The 19,492-nt window shown below is 49.6% G+C and overlaps 1 protein-coding gene across 1 annotated transcript in view; it reads right to left on the reverse strand.

Annotated features, from left to right (window-relative positions):
* The window catches only part of Adra1b (adrenoceptor alpha 1B), a 65,153-nt gene that overhangs the window by 13,258 nt on the left and 32,403 nt on the right, over positions 1 to 19,492 (reverse strand). The window contains exons 3-4 of the mRNA XM_090320811.1: positions 13,742 to 13,786; positions 12,021 to 13,142 (exon numbers count right to left, since the gene is read on the reverse strand). Of these exons, the coding sequence (XP_090176937.1) occupies positions 12,021 to 12,975 (955 nt within the window). The 5' untranslated portion in view covers positions 12,976 to 13,142; positions 13,742 to 13,786. The remainder of the gene's footprint in view (positions 1 to 12,020; positions 13,143 to 13,741; positions 13,787 to 19,492) is intronic.

Below are 19,492 nucleotides of genomic sequence, written 5' to 3' on the forward strand. Positions count from 1 at the left end.
GGCCTGGGTTCTCTCCCTGAGTTGATTGTTTGGTTCAACACTAGTGCTCTAACACTTGACCTACAGCTCCACTTCAGGCTTTTTGGAGATCAGTGTCACAGACTTTCTCACCCGGGGTTGGCTTTGAACCATGGTCCTCGGATCTTAGCCTCCTGAGTAGCTAGGATGACAGACATGAGCCACTGGCGCCTGGCTGGTCCTCAAAGTTGAGTGTGCCCCAGTGTGTGCCATCTGGGAGGCTCGAGGAAACCCAGACAGCCTGAGCTGCACCTCCTGGTTCTGATTTCATTACTCTGGGCTGGGACCCAAGAACTGTCATCTAACTCCCACGGATGCCAGCAACCGTTGCCACAGCTGGTTTGGGGGCACACGCAGGGACACTGGTGGCGCCACTCATTCTGGATGCTCTCTGAGCAGCAAAAGGCCCAGCTCTGGTTCCTGGCTCTCCCTCCGCCCGGGGTGAACCAGCAACACAGGAGCCCTGGCTTCTCTCCTCCTCATGTTCTGCCTTACTTCTGTGGTTTCCCTAGCCCTGGAGAGCCAGTCCTGGTGAACAGAAGCCCCTCCCTTGAACATCCTCTTAATGAGGGTGCCTCATTTATTTATTTATTTACCTCTTGCCAAGCCAATCCCTGGGCTTGTTTAGCTGGAAGGAATACTTGTGGTTTAAATGAACACATTTTGTGGCTGAAAGTGTTGATTCAATTTATTTGCCACGGAATTGATTTTGAGGGAAAACTGCCAATTAATCTCTTAGGCTCAAATTTTACATTTTTAGTAAAAGTTTTGATTTAACAAGTAGATTTTCTGAGACATGCCTCTGATGACACTTTCTTGTTTCTTTTTTTTTTCTTTTCTTTTTTTGCCAGTCTTGGGGCTTGAACTCAGGGCCTGGGCACTGTCTCTGAGCTTCTTTGGCTCAAGGCTAACACTCTACCACTTGAGCCACGGGGCCACTTCTGGCTTTTTCTGTGTAGGTGGTACTGAGGAACTGAACCCAGGGCTTCATGCATGCTAGGCAAGCACTCTACCATGAAGCTACATCCCCAGCTCTCTGCTCACACTTTCTATTGAAATGGGACAATTGAATGGAAACCAAAGACATCATGTAGGGATGGTGACACATGAAAAAGACTCATGTGCTGGCTCTATGAAGGATAGCAGAACTTGTTCCTGGGGTGTGTGTGTGCATGTGTGTGTGGGTAGGTGGCCCCACATAGAATGGCATGGGTAGCAGCCCCTCCTCTTTAGCCCTCCCCATAGCTGCTCAAGGCCCACAGCCAGCCTGACAATAACGAAGACTCCTGACAGGACCCAATGTCCCCTGGGAGGCAAAGTCAGCCTCAGCCCAGAGCTCCTGTTTTACAAGAATAATCACATTTCAGGCAATTTATCTCAGACCTGAATTTGCCTGATGTCTATGTCCTGGTTCTTTCTAGTACTCCAAGCTGTCACTCCAACGGGAGTCGTGAAGAGCCAAGGAGGGTGCCTCTGAGGAAAGGGTGTCATCACTGACGAGAGGGACGAGGCCAGGTGCAGTGGCTCCTGACTGTAACCACAGCTGCTGGGGTGGCACTGGGAAGAACACCCTCCAAAATCAGCCCGGGGAAAAGTGAGTGACACCTCATCTCAACAACAACATCATGACAACAACAACAAAAACCTAGGGATAACGGTCCATGCCTGTGATCTCAGCTGCTCAGGAGACCTAAAAGTAGGAAGATCAAGATTTAGGCTAGCTTGGGTGAGAAATGTGAGACCTTACTTGAAACAAAAAATTAAAGCAAAAAGAGCTGGGAGATGGAAGGAGATCATGGCTCAAGTGCTAGAGCACCTGCCAAGTAAGAAAAGGCCCTGAGTTCGGGCCGGGAGTTTGGCCTAGTGGTTAAGGTGCTTGCCTAGCATGCACGAGGACCCGGGTTCGATTTCTTGGTACCACATATATAGAAAAAAAGCTGGAAGTGGTGCTGAGGCTCAAGTGTAGGGCTCTAGCCTTGAGAAAGTCCAAGGACAGTGCTCAGGCCCTGAGCTCAAGCCCAGGACTGGCAAAAAAAAAAAAAAAAAAAAAAGAAAAGGCCCTGAGTTCAAGTCCAATAGTACAAAAAAAAAAAAGGAAGAAAAAAAAGAAAGGAAGGAAGGAAGAGGGAGACAGAAAAAGGGCAGAAAGGACAGGGGGATTACAGCAGCGATGGAGACACAAGTCAGCAAAAGCTTACTTGGTGAGACTTTTCTAACTCCTGACTCAGGAGGCTGTGACAGTGGGTCAAAGGTCACCGTGTCTGTGCCTGTCCTGGCTGCTGCTTCTAACACCTCTAGATTTAGTATCATCTGAAAATAGCTCAGCCTCTCCCTCCAGAGCCGCAGTTCAAGGACAAGATTACAAGCCACCCCTGAGCCAGCGGGCTCCCTGACTTCCCCTCCAGAAGGCCTCTTTCCCTGGTGGAATTCGTTCCATGGGGGCCAAGTCCTTTCTCCCAGAGTGGCGTTCAAGTGCATTCTCAATGTGTGCGGCTGGCGTCTTCTGGGGACTGTTTCAATTTTGCAGTTAACAGGTGGTGTTGGTACCAGCATGGATGCTGGGAGAAGTCATCTTTATGAACGTCTCCAGCCAAGCATGTTAGACTGCTTTCCCGGGGAGGGGCAAAGGGATTGCCTCTTATTTTGTTCTGGTTTCAAATTGGGTTGTTAGTTGAAGGCACAGCTTAGAGCCACAGGTGTGGACCTTGGGGTGGAAGAGCAAATCTGTTTACATACTCTGGGTGTTTTGCTTTTATTATTTATTTATTTTTAATTTTGCTTTCCCCTGGATGCCCAGCGATAGGGTGGTGCCCGGCCAAAAAAAAATAGAGCAGGAGTTGACTGGTCACCCAGGTGTCAGGCACTTCTGAGACCCCAGGCCTCCAGGGTCAAATTGCTAGAGATCTTCCCCTTTATCTAAACGCTTTATAATTTTTTTCGCACTACTGAAGTTTGAATTCAAGGCCTTTCACTTGCTAAACAAGTGCTCTACCACTTGAGCCACAAGTCTAGCCCATAAGTCTGTGTGTGTGTGTGTGTGTGTGTGTGTGTGTGTGTGTGTGAGAGAGAGAGAGAGAGAGAGAGAGAGAGAGAGAGAGACAGAGAGAGAGAGAGAGAGAGACAGAGAGAGAGAGAGACAGAGAGACAGAGACAGAGAGACAGAGAGAGAGAGTGAGTTCTAGGGTTTGAACTCAGGGCCTAGGCACTATCTTTGAGCTTCCTTTGCTTAAGGCTATTGTTCTACCACTTGAGCCACAGCACTACCTCAGGCCTTTTCTGTTTATCTGGTACTGACAATGGAACTGGGGGCTTCATGCATAACTATGCAAGCACTCGCCAAGCCACATTCTTGGCCCCAGGCATGGGGTATTAAGGGAAAATATCTGTGGTAGAGTGTTCACCACAGGTGAGAAGGGAAGGCAGATGGCTCACTGTTTGAAACCCAGGAAGATTTCACCGAGTGGAACAGCAAGCATCATCAAGTGTGATGACTCTCCGTTGGGCCTTATCACTGTCATGGTGGGTAACATTCTGCAGGCTATGGCCAGTTGAAGGGACCAAACTACCATCTCAGTGTTGCAGGGTTGGTTAGCAGAGACCAGGATACGAGGGAAATCAGATGAGAAGCTAAGCACAGCAACTTTTTGTTGCTGAGGTCAGTCACGGTTTCAAAATGATAAAGCAGGGTAACGACCCGACTAAAAATTCTATTGGTACCTAATTAGCATTCTATTACATCCTCTTAATTTTGTGTTCTGGATTACAAATAGAATGTTTACTCCTTGCAACACATTAAATATACAGAGGATGTAAAAGAAGAGTTAATAAATTCCATTCTACCCATCAAGGTAGGTAATTTAATAGCTTAAAAAATATAATGGTGTACTAGGTATGGTGGCTCATGCCTGTAATCTTAGCTACTCAGGAGACTGGTATCAGGAGTTGCAGTATGAAGCCAGCCCAATGCAGGAAATTCTGTGAGACTCTTACCCCCAATTAACTATAATTAAAAAAAAGAAGTCAGAAGTGGAGGTATGGGCTCAAGGAGTAAAGTGATAACCTTGAGCAATAAAAGCAAAGGGAAGCACCCAGACCCTGAGTTCAAGTCCCTGGAAGACCATACACACTCACTCCCCCGCCCCCCCCCCCACACAGTGGTTCAAGCTTATAATCCTAGCTTCTTGGCAGGTAGAGACAGGGGTCACTCTGCTTGGGTCTATCGTGAGTGTGTAAGCACATACATGCCTGTTTATCCACTGTGGTATTCTTTACAGCAGTAAACTATAAAAAGTAACTTGAAGGGCAATCCCTTGTGAAATTGGTCAATAAAACAGGACCCTTCTGCTGGGTGTTGTGGCTCACACCTGTAATCTTAGCTACTCGGGATGCTGAGATCTGAGGATTGTGGTTCAAAGCTAGTGAGAGTCTTACCTCCAATTAAACTCTAGAAAACTGGAAGTGGGGCTGTGGCTCAAGGGGTAGGGTGATAGCCTAGAGCTGAAAAGTTCAGGGACAGCACCCAGGCCCAGGGATAGGGGTAGCCTTGAGCTGAAGGGACAGCGTCCAGGCTCAGAGTTCAAGCCCCATGACCAGAAAAAAAGGAAGAGAGAGAATGGGGCCACCCATGAGCAGACACCCACTCAAGTATACTCATGTATGTGCATATGCATATACTTCTGGAAGGGTACACGAGAAATCCTGTAACTACTACCGGAGGAAAGAGGAGAAGAGTTGAATGCATGTGAATTTGGGGCCAGGAAAGGACAGAATATTTTTCTTCAGTTTTTTCTTCTGATTTAAGAAAAGTCTACCGGCATCACTTGATAATAAACAAGTTGATGTAGGCAACTTGCAGACTATAAAGTATGGTGGCACTGTCTATAGACCTAAGACTATCTTACTTATTTTTAGTAAAGAAAACAAGTCTAGGAATTTTCATTCCCTCGATTGCACTAAGGCCAGGTTTTTACTCGAATCTATGAATTTGAATGGGGGGAAGTAAAAATACTTCAAACAAAACCAACATGAACCTCTGGCTGAAAGTTACCAAATGTAGGCAGCCAAACATAGGCTAATCAGCAACGGTTTTTTTATCACTACAGAGTCAGATTTATGGCATCCCATTACTGTCCTTGAAGATATCATGAAATATTTCCACCCGTCACCACCTAAAAATTATGGTTTTTATTTATTTGACTCATTCCCAGATCTTGTTGGTTTAATATATTAAGGAGGGACTTTCTTTTCTAAGTCTACAACAAATTTGTTTCTCCACATAACAACTGTTACCTCAGTAGAACTGGTTTGCATGTTTACTGTGAGGATTGCTTGATTAGATTACCAAAGTAGCCAATGGAACAAGAACAACAAAAAGTCCCAGAACACTTGTGGTAAGGTAAATTTCAAAGTGCTGAGCACAATCACAAGGGTGGATCCTGACGCGAGATTCATGTCTTGGAATAGAGAGAAGACCCCTACAATGAAGGGAACAACACATGGCCTGACTGTATGAACTAGAGATGCAATTTTTGTCGTGACAACCCCCACCTCTTTTCTGACCACTTGCCACCTGGATCTCTGCCCAGCCTGATGGCATGAGCCCTGGGGGCCGATGCCCACGAATGCCAGCGAGCTTGGCATGACCTTGGCCCATTTTGACCTTCTTCAGGTCTCACGCTGGGTGCTAAGTTCGGCCTCTAAGCCATGTACTTTAGCATGGCAGTAAACTCTATTTTAAAGGATTTCAACAAGCGTGCGAAGCCGAGCCCCGCTGACCGGTTGGCTGAGCTGAGGCACAGCAGCTTGGAGCTTCCCTTCCTCATCTGTGGGCTGCGGACAGTGATAGCAGGCACTTTATAAATCCAGGAGAGGAGCCCAAGGGAGGCTGTGGGGAAAGACACCCAGCATGGAGTGGCACAGTCCTAATAATTAGTAGCCATTAGTCTATTACTGTCACACGTGGCCAGGAAGCTGGAGATTGAGACACGTCCCAGGATGTAGGAGAAAGCAATTTCATTATTGTCACACACAGGCTTGGGTGCAGTGGCATTTTCCAGTCCAGATGTTTACAGGTTAGGGTGCTGCGGTCACGTATGGAGCAAGAACAAGTCACTTTATCTCAATCCACATTCATGTTAGGTTTGGTGGCTTTCTGTTTTGTTCTGTTTTCATTTTTTTGTTGGTCATGGGGCTTCAACTCAGGTCCTGGGCGCTGTCCTTGAGCTCTTTTCACTCTACCATTTCCAGTCACCGCTCGGTAAGAGTCTCATGGATTTTCCTGCCTGGGCTGGCTTTGAACTGTGATCCTTAGATCTCCTGAGGGTAGTTAGGTTGTAGGTATGAGCCACAGGCGCCCAGCTTGGACTTGGTGTTTTCTAAAAAATCTGTATTCCCCACTAGAAGTAAATTACATGGACCTTTAACTCTTTTGCTCACTACTCTTTCTCCAGGAAAATGCCTGCACATAGTAGCAACTCAACAAATCTATACTCAGTGAACAAATGCATGATTAAAGATGTGAACTCAAACCCCTAGAATACGGGCCAGGAACTGTCCACCCCCACACCCCTTTCCTCTGGGTTGGGTGAGCAGTCAAATACAAAGACCTGAGATGCCTTAGCATCTACGATGTGGGAGTGTGACCGATTTCATTCTGAGCTTGAGCGTGAGTGTCCTGTCCAGACATAACACGGGCTGGTCTTTATTCAGAACTCTCTGTGGTTTGTCAATGGAGGCAGCGGAATTGCCTTTTGGCAGGGTGGCTGTGGGTTTTCTGGAGGACATTTGCTATGACAGCTGGTTGCTATCAGAGAGCAAGAAAGGCCAGGCATCTCCTAGGAGCTGAGGAACAGGTATGGCCTGTTCTGACAGACCTGAGCTCAGCTTTTGGCCAGATCGCTTCCTGGCTGGGTGACCTTGGGCCAGAATCTAATCTCTCTGAGTTTTCTTGTATTTATGTATGGATGGAGAACAGTTGCTTGCCTGCTTGTCAGGACAGCTCTGTGACAATGAATGAGGTCATGTCGGCAGGAGGCTCAGGAGAATGTCTGGCCCATAGCAGGTTTTTAAAACAGCCATCCATACAAGGGCCATGCTTATTTTCAGTTCAACCGCACCAATACATAGTCTAGAGCCCTGCACACAGTAGGTGCTTTAGGAAGTCTTAAGTGCTTGGCCAGTGGGTGAATGTATTTTAAGTCAGTATGGTTTTCATCTGTCAGGAAGGATTCTCCATGTGCAAAAAAAACCCTTCTCCCCAAGCATTCAAGCAGGTTGCTTGCCTCGGGGTGGGATATCTAAATTATCTGAGCTTGGAAACCTTGGGTCTGGGGGATGAACAAGGGTGTCACTGGGGTGGACTGTGTTCTGAATCATCTCTGAGACCCTCACCCATCCCTGTGTTTGTGGGGTGCTGGAATTTCCTCAGCCCCCACCGGAATAAGAGGGTCCAGGAATCAAGTCAAGGGAGAGAGCAGTTCCCTCTTTGGTTCTATACTATACAGAACATAAATGTTTCTTTGTAATTGACCTTCATCTGTTTGGAGGGGAAAAGCAGTTAGTTCAATAATGGCTTTCCTGGTGTCTTTTCAGCATTTTAAAAGATGCGGAGCAAGGCAAGGTTCCAGTGTTTTCTAAACAACTCACTAAGCCCAGCCACCAGTTGGCTGCTCAGTATTTCCTGCCCTTCCTCTTTGCCTGCGCCCCCCCCCTTCAAGCTGGTTATACATCTCACAGACGCCCAGCCACCTCTTGAGACCCTGGCCAGGCCTTCCCTAGCCGGTAGACTTGGGTCTCTCTCGTAATGTCAGACAGCTGAAGATTCTCTCTGACATCTCACACATAGCTCACGGAGTAGAAATACTGCCATATTCTATTCCAATTATTTCCTCTCCCTTCCTGGCCATCTTCCAGGAGCCAGATAAAGAGGTCCTTGCTTGAGAGAGTCCACCCCTGCTCCTGGGTTAAGTGAGCACCTGTCCCTGCTACAGCAATTTGGGCTCAGACTACAGCGAAAGGGAGGGAAGGGGCTGGGTGTCACCCAGCGGGAGCTCCTGCCCTGCAGGCCATCCTACCCCACTCCCAAAAATAAAACTAAAGGAGGAATGAAAACAAAGGCGAGCTCCAGAGCAGGAGCTGTAGGGGGTATGGATACCTTCCCCTCCCTTCTAGAAGGAATCCCAACCCTTCTCTCCCATGGAGAAAACAAATACAGTGATGAAATCTTGTACCATCCACTGGAAGTGATTCCTTCCTGCGCTTCTTGTTTGCCAAGCATGATCTTTCCGAGATCTGCTTTTGCCCCCTTCCCAGTGAAGAGACTTTATGGAAAATTTAGAGTTTGGAACCTTCTTCAGATTCCAAGGGGACCTACGGTTGTATGCTGTGCCATTCTGGCTTGGGTGTTATGGTAACTTAGAGGAAATAGAACCCCACATCTCCATTTTGCAAGGATAAGAGTCTTTCTAAATGATTAAGAAAGTATTTATGATGCACCTTTCTGTTTGGACTCTTGACCACCTTTTGGCATTTCTCCCAAGCCCAAGGCCGAGAACACAAATGGCTAATCTCATCTGTTGGAGTTACAAAGAAGAAAGTGGCAGGAACCAGTTCAATGACAATGCACAAGATCCCCAGGAGATGGAAATGTAGATACTCAGAAGGTTTTCAATGGCACGTGTGGAGAAGGAAGAGTACTGGAGCCAGGCAATGGTGGCTCATATCTGTAAATCTAGTTACTCAGGAGGCTGAGGATAATGGTTCAAAGCCAGCATGGGAAGGAAAGTCCATGAGACTCTTATCTCCAAAAAATCCAGCAGCGGAGCTATGGCTTAAGCAGTAGAGCACGAGACTTGAGCACAAAAGCTCAGGAAAGCACCCAGGCCCTGAGTTAAAGCCCTAGGACTGGTGTATGTGCATGCATGTGTGTATACACATACACAAGAATCAGGAAGAGCCTCTTTCTCCTCCTCCTCCTCCTCCTCTTCCTCTTCCTCCTCCTCCTCCTCCTCCTCCTCCACCTCCTCTTCCTTCTCCTTCTTCTTCTGCTAGTCCTGGGACTTCTAGGCGCTGTCCCTGAGCTTCCTTGTTGCTCCAGGCTAGTGGTCTACCACTTGAGCCACAGTGCCTCTTCTGGCTCTTTCTGTGTATGTGGTGGTACTGGGGAATCAAACCCAGGGCTTCATGGTTGTGAGGAGAGCACTCTACCACCGAGCCACCTTCCCAGCTCTTTTCAGATCTCGGAGCTTGAGCTCAGGCCTGGGCACTGTCCCTGAGCTTTTTCATTTAACACTAACACTCTACTACTTTGAGCCACAGCACCACTTCTGATTTTCTGGTGGTTACTTGGAGATAAGAGTCTTGGGGACTTTCCTGCCCAGGTTGGCTTTCAACAGTGATCCTCAGATCTCAGCCTCCTGAGTAGCTAGGATTAAAGGTATGAGTCACAGGCGCCCAACTCTTTTTGATTCTTAGTGCAGGGAAACCAAGAGAGGTTTCCCTAACATGGATAGGAAGGAGAGAAACTCGTGTGTGTGTCTGTGTGTGTGTGTGTGTGTGTGTGTGTGTGTGTGTGTCTGTGTGTAACATGAAAAGAAATGAAACACTGAAGACTTGAAGTCAGATCCCAGGAGAGGTCTCATACTACCAGGTGGCTGGGGATGGGGGGGGGAAGGGGAGGAGTGGGGATCTAAGCTTTGCCATATTTACATATTTGATCTCCAGGGTATGAGATTCTAAAGGAGCCACGAGTTGCTCTGACTCTGGCCCGGTCTGTGGGCCACCACTTCAGATTCACCTTGGAGCTGATTACACATTCTGGACTGATAGCTGGACTGTATCTGATTCACCAAATCTATTGGTAGGACCCAGGTAGTTACATTAACAACAACAACAACAAACACCACTACCCTCACCAGGTTTCATGCGTCATCTCTGATAATTATTAGAGTTTGGTGTCCCTGGATCTAGTTCAGCTTTCTTACTTTTCAGACAGGAGATCTGAAGCCCAGAGAGGTAATGCACCAAGTATGGGGTCACACAGCCAATCGAAGTTAAGAGCTTGTGTGTTCCTGGACACTTCCATTTGAACATCTGGAAGCCTCCTACCTGTGTGGGGAGCTGTTTCCCTGCTCCATAAATGGCAGAGCCTACACCTCTGGTTGTTTCTGCCTCCTGCTGGTCTTGTTCCTTCTGGGCCTAGCTCTGGTCAACACCTTTATGGGCTGGAGGGCAGAGGCATCAGGAAATGGGGAGAAAGATAGCAGTTCTCTTTTGAGTCTTTTGTAAGAGGCTTGGGATGAGCAAGTAAAGGAGAAAAGACACTGTTATCCCCAGAGGTTGGCTGGGGTTTGTAATAATAGCTCTTTCATGGAACATCTTTCCAGTACCAGATTTGTTACTGACACTTTCCCATGCATTCGTGTAAACTCCATGGGGCATATATACTAATTAGCCCCATTCTGTAGAAGAAGAAACTGAGGCTCCCAGAGGATAAGACAACACATCGCTTCTTCATACAACCAGGACTGCTGTAATGGCCCCAAATGCAGCATAGACTGTCCGTCATCCATCATTAACCCAACAAGCCAGCAGAAGGACCCCGAGTCCTTGGAAAAGGGCTCTGCAGTGGGATGTGACTTCCCCAGAGTAGAACTCTGAGCCCTTTCTGCTTAACACTAATGGAAAATATTTCTGAATGGCCTCCGCTTACACACTTGCTTTAGAATAGGTCATAGAGAGAGCAGGTTAAACAGCTTTTTTGTTTCTTTCCTTTTTTTTCTTTAATGGAAACTTGTAACACTCTTCCTAGCTTGCTTTTCTTTCCATTCACTGTTTTCTCTTGAATGCAGCATGACTTGAGGATTTTCATTGCTTGAGGGGGTTTGGTGATTGCCTGAGACCTTGGTAAGTACTGCAGGTGTTTGCAGTCTGTGGTGGGGGCCGTCTTTCACCCCTTCCAATCCTACAGCACATGAGTATGTCATGAGCCCTCCCTCCATTCATTTGCTTTAGTCTCCCTCAGGCACAGGAGAATAAATCAAAGCAGGTTAACGCCTCAGAGAAGGGACAGGGTTTCCCAAACATGTCACAGCATCTCCCTATATCCGACTCCAGGTGTCCTCCCTAACCAGACTTCACCTCCTTCCTTCCAAGAAATCTGGTAGCTTTTTGGATAAATTCTGTTAGTAAGGACCGCCAAACCAAATCAGATGGACACGTTTTTGATACATGGGGAAGGATGCACTGAATTCCCTGTTGCCAGGATTCGGTACCTTGTATGGCTGAAGGTGAGGGAGGGTCAAGTACAATTGAATTCCGGACATGTGACAGATTGCCAGAGTTAGGTGCATACTGGGGTTGAAAACTGGGGATGTGTGACCACCTCCATTCATCTCCCCTTTCAAATGTCCAGCTTTGAAAAGCAAAAGGCCCTTCGGGGACTGTGTGGTTGGAAAAGGCTCTGATTAACTGCTAATGAAGGTGGCGTCCTGAGGAGAGGGGGAGACACTGCAGCCTCTGCAAAGCCCGGGGAAGCGTGGTCTCTCTGTGAGAGCCCTGGACTTGCTGAATGAACGCTGCCGCCTCCTTTCTGCGTACGAGCTGCCTCTCTGCTTCCTGCAGCAACTACAAACTATTTGGTATGCTGCATTAGCGACGCCTGCCTCTGCCGAAAGAGCACCGGTGTGATGTTCCAGCCCGGTGTCCTTTTTAATGATGAAACCAAAAGCTGGCTCGAGTGAGTCACCTCACATCCCACATTTTCCTCCGGTGGTTCTATTTTCAGGTACCTAGTACCTTAGTGCATTCCACTAACACCTGGGTTGATTCTTAGCCAGCTCTCCAGCCTGCAGAAGCCTTCTGCAGAACCACCCGGTGTGGTCCCATCTCCAAACACACACAAGAAGGCGCCCAGCACCAGAGCCGCCCCCCCTCCACCCCCCCAACACCCCGAATCAAAACTTCCTAGAGCAAATGCATCCCATCCACCAGCTTCCCCAACTTACCCAGCGGGAGGGCGATGAAGAAGGGGAGCCAGCACAGGATGAACATACCCACCACGATGCCCAAGGTCTTGGCTGCTTTCTTCTCCCTGGAGAACTTGAAGAGTTTGACGGCGATGGAGCTTCTGGGGTTGTGGCCCTTGGCCTTGGCGCTGCTGAAGGTGTCCTCGTGGAAGTTCTTCGAGTGGATCCGTAGGGTCAGCTCCTTGGAGTTGGACATCTCCTTCATGACTCCGGCCTCCAGGTTCTTGGTGGTCCTCTTGGCCACGACGTAGACCCGGCAGTACATGACCAGGATGACGGCCAGGGGGATGTAGAAGGAGCCCAGGGAGGAGAAGAGCGCGTAGAAGGGTTCTTGGGTGACCCCGCACTCCTTGTCGTCGTGGGGGGCCGGTTCCTTCCAGCCCAGGAGGGGCCCGATGGAGATGACCGTGGATAAGACCCAGACGCTCAGGAGCGCCAGGCTGGCCCTCCCGCGGGTGACCAGCGTCGGGTACTGCAGGGAGTAGCGCACCCCGATGTAGCGGTCGATGGAGATGGCGCACAGGCTCAGGATGGAGGCCGTGCAGCACAGCACGTCCACGGCCGCCCAGATGTCGCAGAACACGCGGCCCAGCACCCAGTGGCCCAGCACCTCGAGGGCGGCGGAGAAGGGCAGCACGGTGAAGCTCAGCAGCAGGTCGGCCACGGCCAGGTTGACGATGAAGTAGTTGGTGGGCGTCCGCAGGTGGCGGTTGCAGGCCACGGAGAGGATGACCAGGATGTTGCCCACGATGGCGAAGAGGACGAAGGCGCCCAGCACCAGGCCCACGGACACGGCCCTGGTGACGTCGGGCGGGGGCGCGGCGGGGCCGCCGGCCGTCTGGTTGGGGCCGGAGAGGTTGGCATGCTTCAGCTGCTGTCCCCAGTGGGCGGGCGCGGAGGCGTCGTGGCGGCTGGCGTTCGGGTCGGGATTCATCTTAGCGTCGGCCCTCCATAGCCATAGCCGGGGCGGGGAGGCGGTGGGGCGGCCGCGGGGTCCTCAGACGCCCGGGGACTTGGCGGTGCCCGTGGTCTCCTTCCCGGGGGCGCCTTCCGGGCGGGGAGGCATGTCCACGGGGGCTGCCCGCGCCGCGGCCGGCTCGCCTGTCGGGAGGAGGAGGAGGAGGAGACGGAGGAGGAGGAGGAGAGGGGACCAGGCAGGCAGGCGGCGGCTCCGAGTTCAATGGTCCGCGTCCGGAGCGCGCGTGGGGAGGCGGGGCTGCGGGGCGCAGGGCGCGGGGCTGCGGGGCACAGGGCGCGGGGTTGCGGGGCGCAGGGCTGCGGGGCGCGGGGCTGCGGGGCGCAGGGCGCAGGGCGCGAGGCTGCGGGGCGCAGGGCGCGGGGCTGCGGAGCTCCGGGGCTGCGGGGCGCGGGGCTCCGGGGCTGCGGGGCTCCGGGGCTGCGGGGCCCGCGGCCGGCGTGCGCTCCCCGGCTCGGCGCCCGCCCTGCGCGCCGAGGAGGGTCTGCTTTCCACGAGCCGCCTCTGGGCCGGCGGCGCGCGGTGACATCAGGCGGGGAGCCCGGCGCCCTGACTCCGCGCGGCACTAGGGGGCAATGCGGGTCCAGCCACGGCGCGCGCAGCCCCGACGCCGCCCCGCGCCGCCCCCAGCCCCCGGAGGACAGGGGGGGGACCCGGGGGTGAGGTCCCGCCGCTCCACCCCCGGGGGCGCTTCTCCTTCCAGACGTGGGGTGGGGGTGCTCACCTCTGCTGCTCGCGCTCTCAGCGGGGTGTGCGATCTGTCCAGTCCCTACGAGAGGGGGAAAATCCAGGCTGTGGCCGCAGCTGAGAACAGCTCTCGTAGCTTATTTCCCCAGATGCATCCTCTTAGGTCTTTATAAAACTTGGAGGTTTCTCTTCATTCATTCATTCATTCACTCACTCAACCCATCCATCCATGCATCTACCTATCCACCAATCTACTCACGCATCCATGCATCATCCATCCACCAGTCAACCATCCATCTACCCGTTCATCCATCCATCCGACCACCAATCCATCCATCCATCCATCCATCCATCCGACCACCAATCCATCCATCCATCCATCCATCCATCCATCCATCCATCCATCCATCCGACCACCAATCCATCCCACCAATCCATCTCTCCATTCATTCCTCCTTTCGTTTGTTCGTTCATCTTGCAGTGAACTATTGCTGAGGACCCACTTTCCATCCCTGTCCTGTTCTAGACACGGTATTACAGCCGTTGCAGGAATGGATGGTTCCCCTGCAGGGACCTGGCCTTCTGGTGGGAAGAGACAGACTGTAAATAAGTAAATAAACAAATTACATGACAGGCCATCTGATGACACAAATGTTTAGGGTGATGGGGGTGCCACTGAAGTGATGATATGTGGGTCAAGATGGGAAGGAAATGAGAGAAGCTGGGAGGTGAGAGGGAGAGAGAGAGAGAGAGAGAGAGAGAGAGAGAGAGAGAGAGAGAGAGAGAGAGAGAGAGAGAGAGAGAGAGAGTCTGCCAAGCTACTGGGTTATCAATTTTTTTCTTTCTTTCTGCCTTATCTCCATGCAGCTACCAGCTGGCTGGCTTTGATCTTTCAATCCTTCTTCCTCTGTCTCCTGGTATTAGTTAACATTCATCCAACACTTATTTTTTCCATATATATATATATATCTTTTTTTTTGCTAGTCCTGGGCTTGAGCTCAGGGCCTGAGCACTGTCCTTGGACTTTCTCAAGGCTAGAGCTCTACCACTTGAGCCTCAGCACCACTTCTGGCTTTTTTTCTATGTATGTGGTACCGAGGAATCAAACCCGGGTCTTCATGCATGCTAGGCAAGCACTTTAACCACTAGGCCAAACTCCTGGTCCTCCATATATTTTTTATTGTAATTAATAGAAGGGTTACATTACATTCACCAGATAGAAGGTGTATTACTTCACATGCATTGATACCCTTTCTCATGTCTTGGTCCCCATTTCCTTCCCTCCCACCCATCCAACACTTATTTATGTCCTAAAAAAGTATACTAAGTTCTTTTTGCTAAGTTTTTCATGGTCCTATGAAAAATAATCCTATTCTCATTTCTATTTTGTGACCGAGTCACCGAGTTACGGGGGGGGGGGGGGTAGAACCCTTTGACCAAGTCCACACAGCCATCAAAAAGTAGAGCCGAGACTCAAAACCCTTCATGGCTCTCTTCCAAAGTTGCACACCATTTCCCCAGGGGCAAGGTAAGGTGTGGAGTGACCGGTAGACATGGAGCGGTGGTGGAGACCTGACCGGGAAAGGCCTCCCAATTGTTCAACTCCTGCTGATCACCAAACTCTGTATTTCATTCTTCCCTCTTTTCCTCATAGGGGTTCTTTCAAAGAGGCACAGCCATTCCCCATGGACAGAGGAAAAAATGCCCTTCCACCAAGAGTTACTCACAAAGCCTGGACGTGTGACAGAGCAATGGACAGTGGCTGCTGGAGGTGAACAGGTCCAGTCTGATCTCTCCTTTCCCTCCAGCTCCCAGCCTGAAACCTAGGCTTTGAGGTTCTGACCTTGATAATCACTATCACTTGATATTAAGAGTGTGGAGAGCCGAGGTCACTCAAGTGATTCACAGCTAAGCTTGTCAATCTAAAGGCAGTCCTCGCACACCTGAAATTTTCACCTAGAGCCTTCGGTTGCCCCTGATAAACAATTTCAAGGAGCTTCTTTTGTAAATCAGTGGTAGAGACAGACTGGAAAGTGGATTGTTTTTCTGATTCATTGAATCTGACCTAAGTTGTACTTCAAGATTTTGAAACAAGAGCTTCATAGTCACACAGATGTCGATCTGAAGAACTCTCAGAATTCTCCCGTGTCCACCACTTCATGGCAGACACATGCAGAGGAAAAGAATAGCTGCCATTTTGCTACTCCTGAGCCCTGCTGGTGTTCAGTTGGGCTCCCAGAACGGGACTTGGGCTGCAGGTAGGCACTCATGACTTGACACGAGGGAACTCAAGAGACCAGGAAAACTTGGGCAAGCTTTTGCCAGGGACCTTAGTGAAAATGAGAGGCTGTTTTTGGTCTGTGGTTCATGATGTCCTAATCAGATCCAGGTCACCCTTTGAAATACCTGAAACTTTCCCTGCCGGCCAGAGTCAGCCCCAAATATAAACCACTACCACCCTTCCTTCCACTCATCTTCCTGGGCCAGAAGGGGCCAGGATGGACTGCCATCCACGCCCTTCTGACTAGGGAGGAGTCACTCGTGAACTGCTTTAATCAAGAAGGGAAAGTAACGTGGGTAGGGGAAGGGTGGGATAGCTCCAGAGCAAGTTCCAAGTCTACATTTCCACCGTGCTGGCTTGCTTTCCACCACCCTGGGCATTCATTTCGTCAGCTATTGAACAGCCAGCAACACCCCATTGAATCTCCCAGAGGCTGTGTGTACATGATCACAGGAACTAGCTGCAATGTGAAAACAGCCTATCAGACATTTCTCTGTGATGGCAAAAGGCCAGGAAGGAAAGAAAAAGGAAAAGAAAAAAAAAAAAAGAGCAAATCTGAGATTCAGAGTTGGTTTATGGTTCTTGTGAAAGAGAATAGTTTGTTGTTTAGGTGAAAACTCTTCTGTCTTGATTCAGGTATCTGGATGTAGAAGAGATTATTGAGCCAGATGGAGGAGTTCAAAAGCTTTGCAGATTTCAGACATGCTGTCATTTACTGGTGTCTTTTACAAAGGCAAAACAAACACCCGTTTGTAAAGCAAACAGGTATTAGCTTTAACAGTGGTAGTGAGGCAGGCAGGACTGTCACTAAATGACCTTTGCCCCCTCCCTTTACTGGAGATGCTTCTTAACCCTTCTGGCTATTTTTTGACCCATGGAATTGGCCATTTGTTTAGGTGTCATAAGGATACAGACAATATTTCATTTTCTCAGTACTCCCTGGGGCAAAGCCAAGCACAGAGCTCTGACTCACTCCAGGCCTGGGAAAGGAGAATCTTTTCATTATCCATCTTATTACATCAGAAAGCACGGAAGTTACGAACTGCTATTTCTGTGAGCTCTGTAGGAGAAACCATCACTCAGGGTGACCGGTGGGGAAACTGAGGCTGACAGATTTGAGGAGTGCTTTAGAGCATCTAGGAGAGGAGACCTCTCACCTTTAGCCATGCAGTTTTGCCTGGTTCTCCACTCCTAGCTCTCTCCAGTTTCCAATCCAACCAGACAGCCACAGGAGCATCCATTTTATGCAAGGTACCACATGCTAGGTGCACTGGGTCAGTAAAGGATGAATCAGCTAAGCAAATGATAAGCTAACACTGTCCGTCCATGGAGCTTGGAGGGATGATGTGGCCAAACACCTTCCAGGGAGTGCCTGAGGGAAGAATGATCCCCACTTGACAAGACAGGAAACTGAGGTTCAGAGGGATTCCCAGACAGGGCCATGGCTGGACGGTGTCTAAGAAACATCAGTATTCAAGGCGTTCTGGTCTGGCTCCAGAGCTGCTTACAGCCGTCTCTCTGTTCCAACTGAGATTAGGAGGAGAGGGGAGGAGGGAAGAACACCAGTGCAGCAGAAGGCGTCCTGCTAGCCTGAAGGAAACTGCAGCAGAAGAGAGAATGTGAATGAGGTCCTGAGCAAGCAGAGGTCAGGGAGGAGAGGGAAGGCAAAGACATGGGGTTGGGTGGGGAGGAAAAGCTTCTGCAGAGCTGTGCTGTAGCCCAGTTTCCCCTTTTCCCAAGGGAGCACTCAGCCTGCCAAGGAGCTGAGAGCGGACATGGATTCAAATCCTTCCATCCTTCATAACTACTAATGTGACCTTGGATGGGGGACAACACTTAAGCACTACAAGTCTAGAATCCAACAGACCTGGGTTTATGTATGTCTTTCCTCTAATTTGTGGTCTGTGTGTCCTTGCAGCAGAGACACACAACTACTCTGAACACCCTGCTTTCTTTTCTTTGAAACAAAGATCATGAAGTCTTCTCGTTGGGAAGATGAAATGGCTAACGCTTGCAAAGTAACGGCAATCTATTAGCCAGGAGTTATCAGGGGCTTATTAAGTGCGGGGCACTGGGTCAAAGTGCATTATCTTATTTAACTCATACAATAACATTCTGAGTTAGCACTGGCATTCTACATACTTCTGTGGATGAGGAAGCCAGTTCAGAATGGTTAGATGACTTGCCTAGGCCTCAGGGCCATCGACAGCACGACGGGTACACGAAGCATGGGAGTAAAGAGGCTGGAAAAGGAAAAGGAATTGGAGGCAGAAGGTTTTGCTCCACAGGGCACACTGGGGTTGGTGCCCCTTTCTGTCCCAGGTAAGAGACAGGAAGTGTCTTTTCCTCTGGGTAGTGGGTATGTCGGTGTGGGAAGAGGGGCGGCGGCAGCATAGGCATCTCCACAACCTACAAAGGCTGTATGTCAGGGGTTTCCAAGAATGAGAAGACTTCAGCCCACTCTGGGCGAAGTGGCTTCTGTGGGTGGTAATTGCAGTGGTTGAGGGTGAGGTAGCAGGCTGGATTCGTGTCCTGTGTCTAGGGAGAGCCCAGGACACCCTGAGCCGGCTGGCGGTGAGGCCCCAGGAGGTTCTCCTGGAATCCTAAAGGTTGCTGTCTCTGAACCCAGAGCACAAGACCATCCTGTCTCACATATCACTAGTTACTGTGCCAAAGAGCCCAGCCAGGCTCCATTCTCTAGCCACGTGTGTATGGTTTCATCAAAGGTGATGACATTAGACATCTTATAGCTGGCTCTTCATCCCTCCAGATCCAGTGTCACAAGTCAGGATCATGAACCTCTGAAGTACCAGGAACAAACAGTAAAATAACATAAAATAAAATAGTCCAAGGCCTGCAAACGAAAGCCTTTGAACTAAACTGAGCTCAAGGGGTAAAGTGTTGGCCTAACATGTGTAAAGTCCTGGGTTCAAACTCCAGTATTGAAAAAAAGAAGCAAAATACTCCTAATCCAACCAACCAACCCAAAGTGTGACAGCACTTAGATCAAATCCAGCACTGCTTTGTAAATAAAGTTCTACTGGAACACAGCCATGCCCTTGTTTTTTGTAAAGGAAGTTTTATTAAAACATAGCCATGCCCATTTGTTCTTTTTTTTTTATAAATAAAGTTTTACTGGAACAGAGCCACACCCATTGGCTTGTGTATTATTTATGGTTGTATTCATGCATATAAGGGCAAAATTGGGTAGTAGCAATAGACAGCCTCTGTCTTGTAAAGCAGGAAATATTTATTCTTGGACTCCTTGTAGATAATGACGATGAACTTTTCATGGAGTCACATTTCTTAGTTCACATGTGAAGATCCTAAATCCAGAAAGGGAATTTGCTGGGGGCAGAGCCAGCATCATTATCCAGATTTCCCTTCGTGCTCAATACCTCTGCTGCTGCTACTGTCACCTGTGTGACACCAGCTCTGAGTTTGGGTCCCAGGTTTAATAGCCCAGATGAGTGACCTTGGGCAAAGTACACCAGCTACACCCATTCT

The sequence above is a fragment of the Megascapheus bottae genome, chromosome 29, assembly GCF_031878675.1.
Source record: "Megascapheus bottae isolate mThoBot1 chromosome 29, mThoBot2.hap1, whole genome shotgun sequence".
Classification (NCBI taxonomy): Eukaryota; Metazoa; Chordata; class Mammalia; order Rodentia; family Geomyidae; genus Megascapheus; species Megascapheus bottae.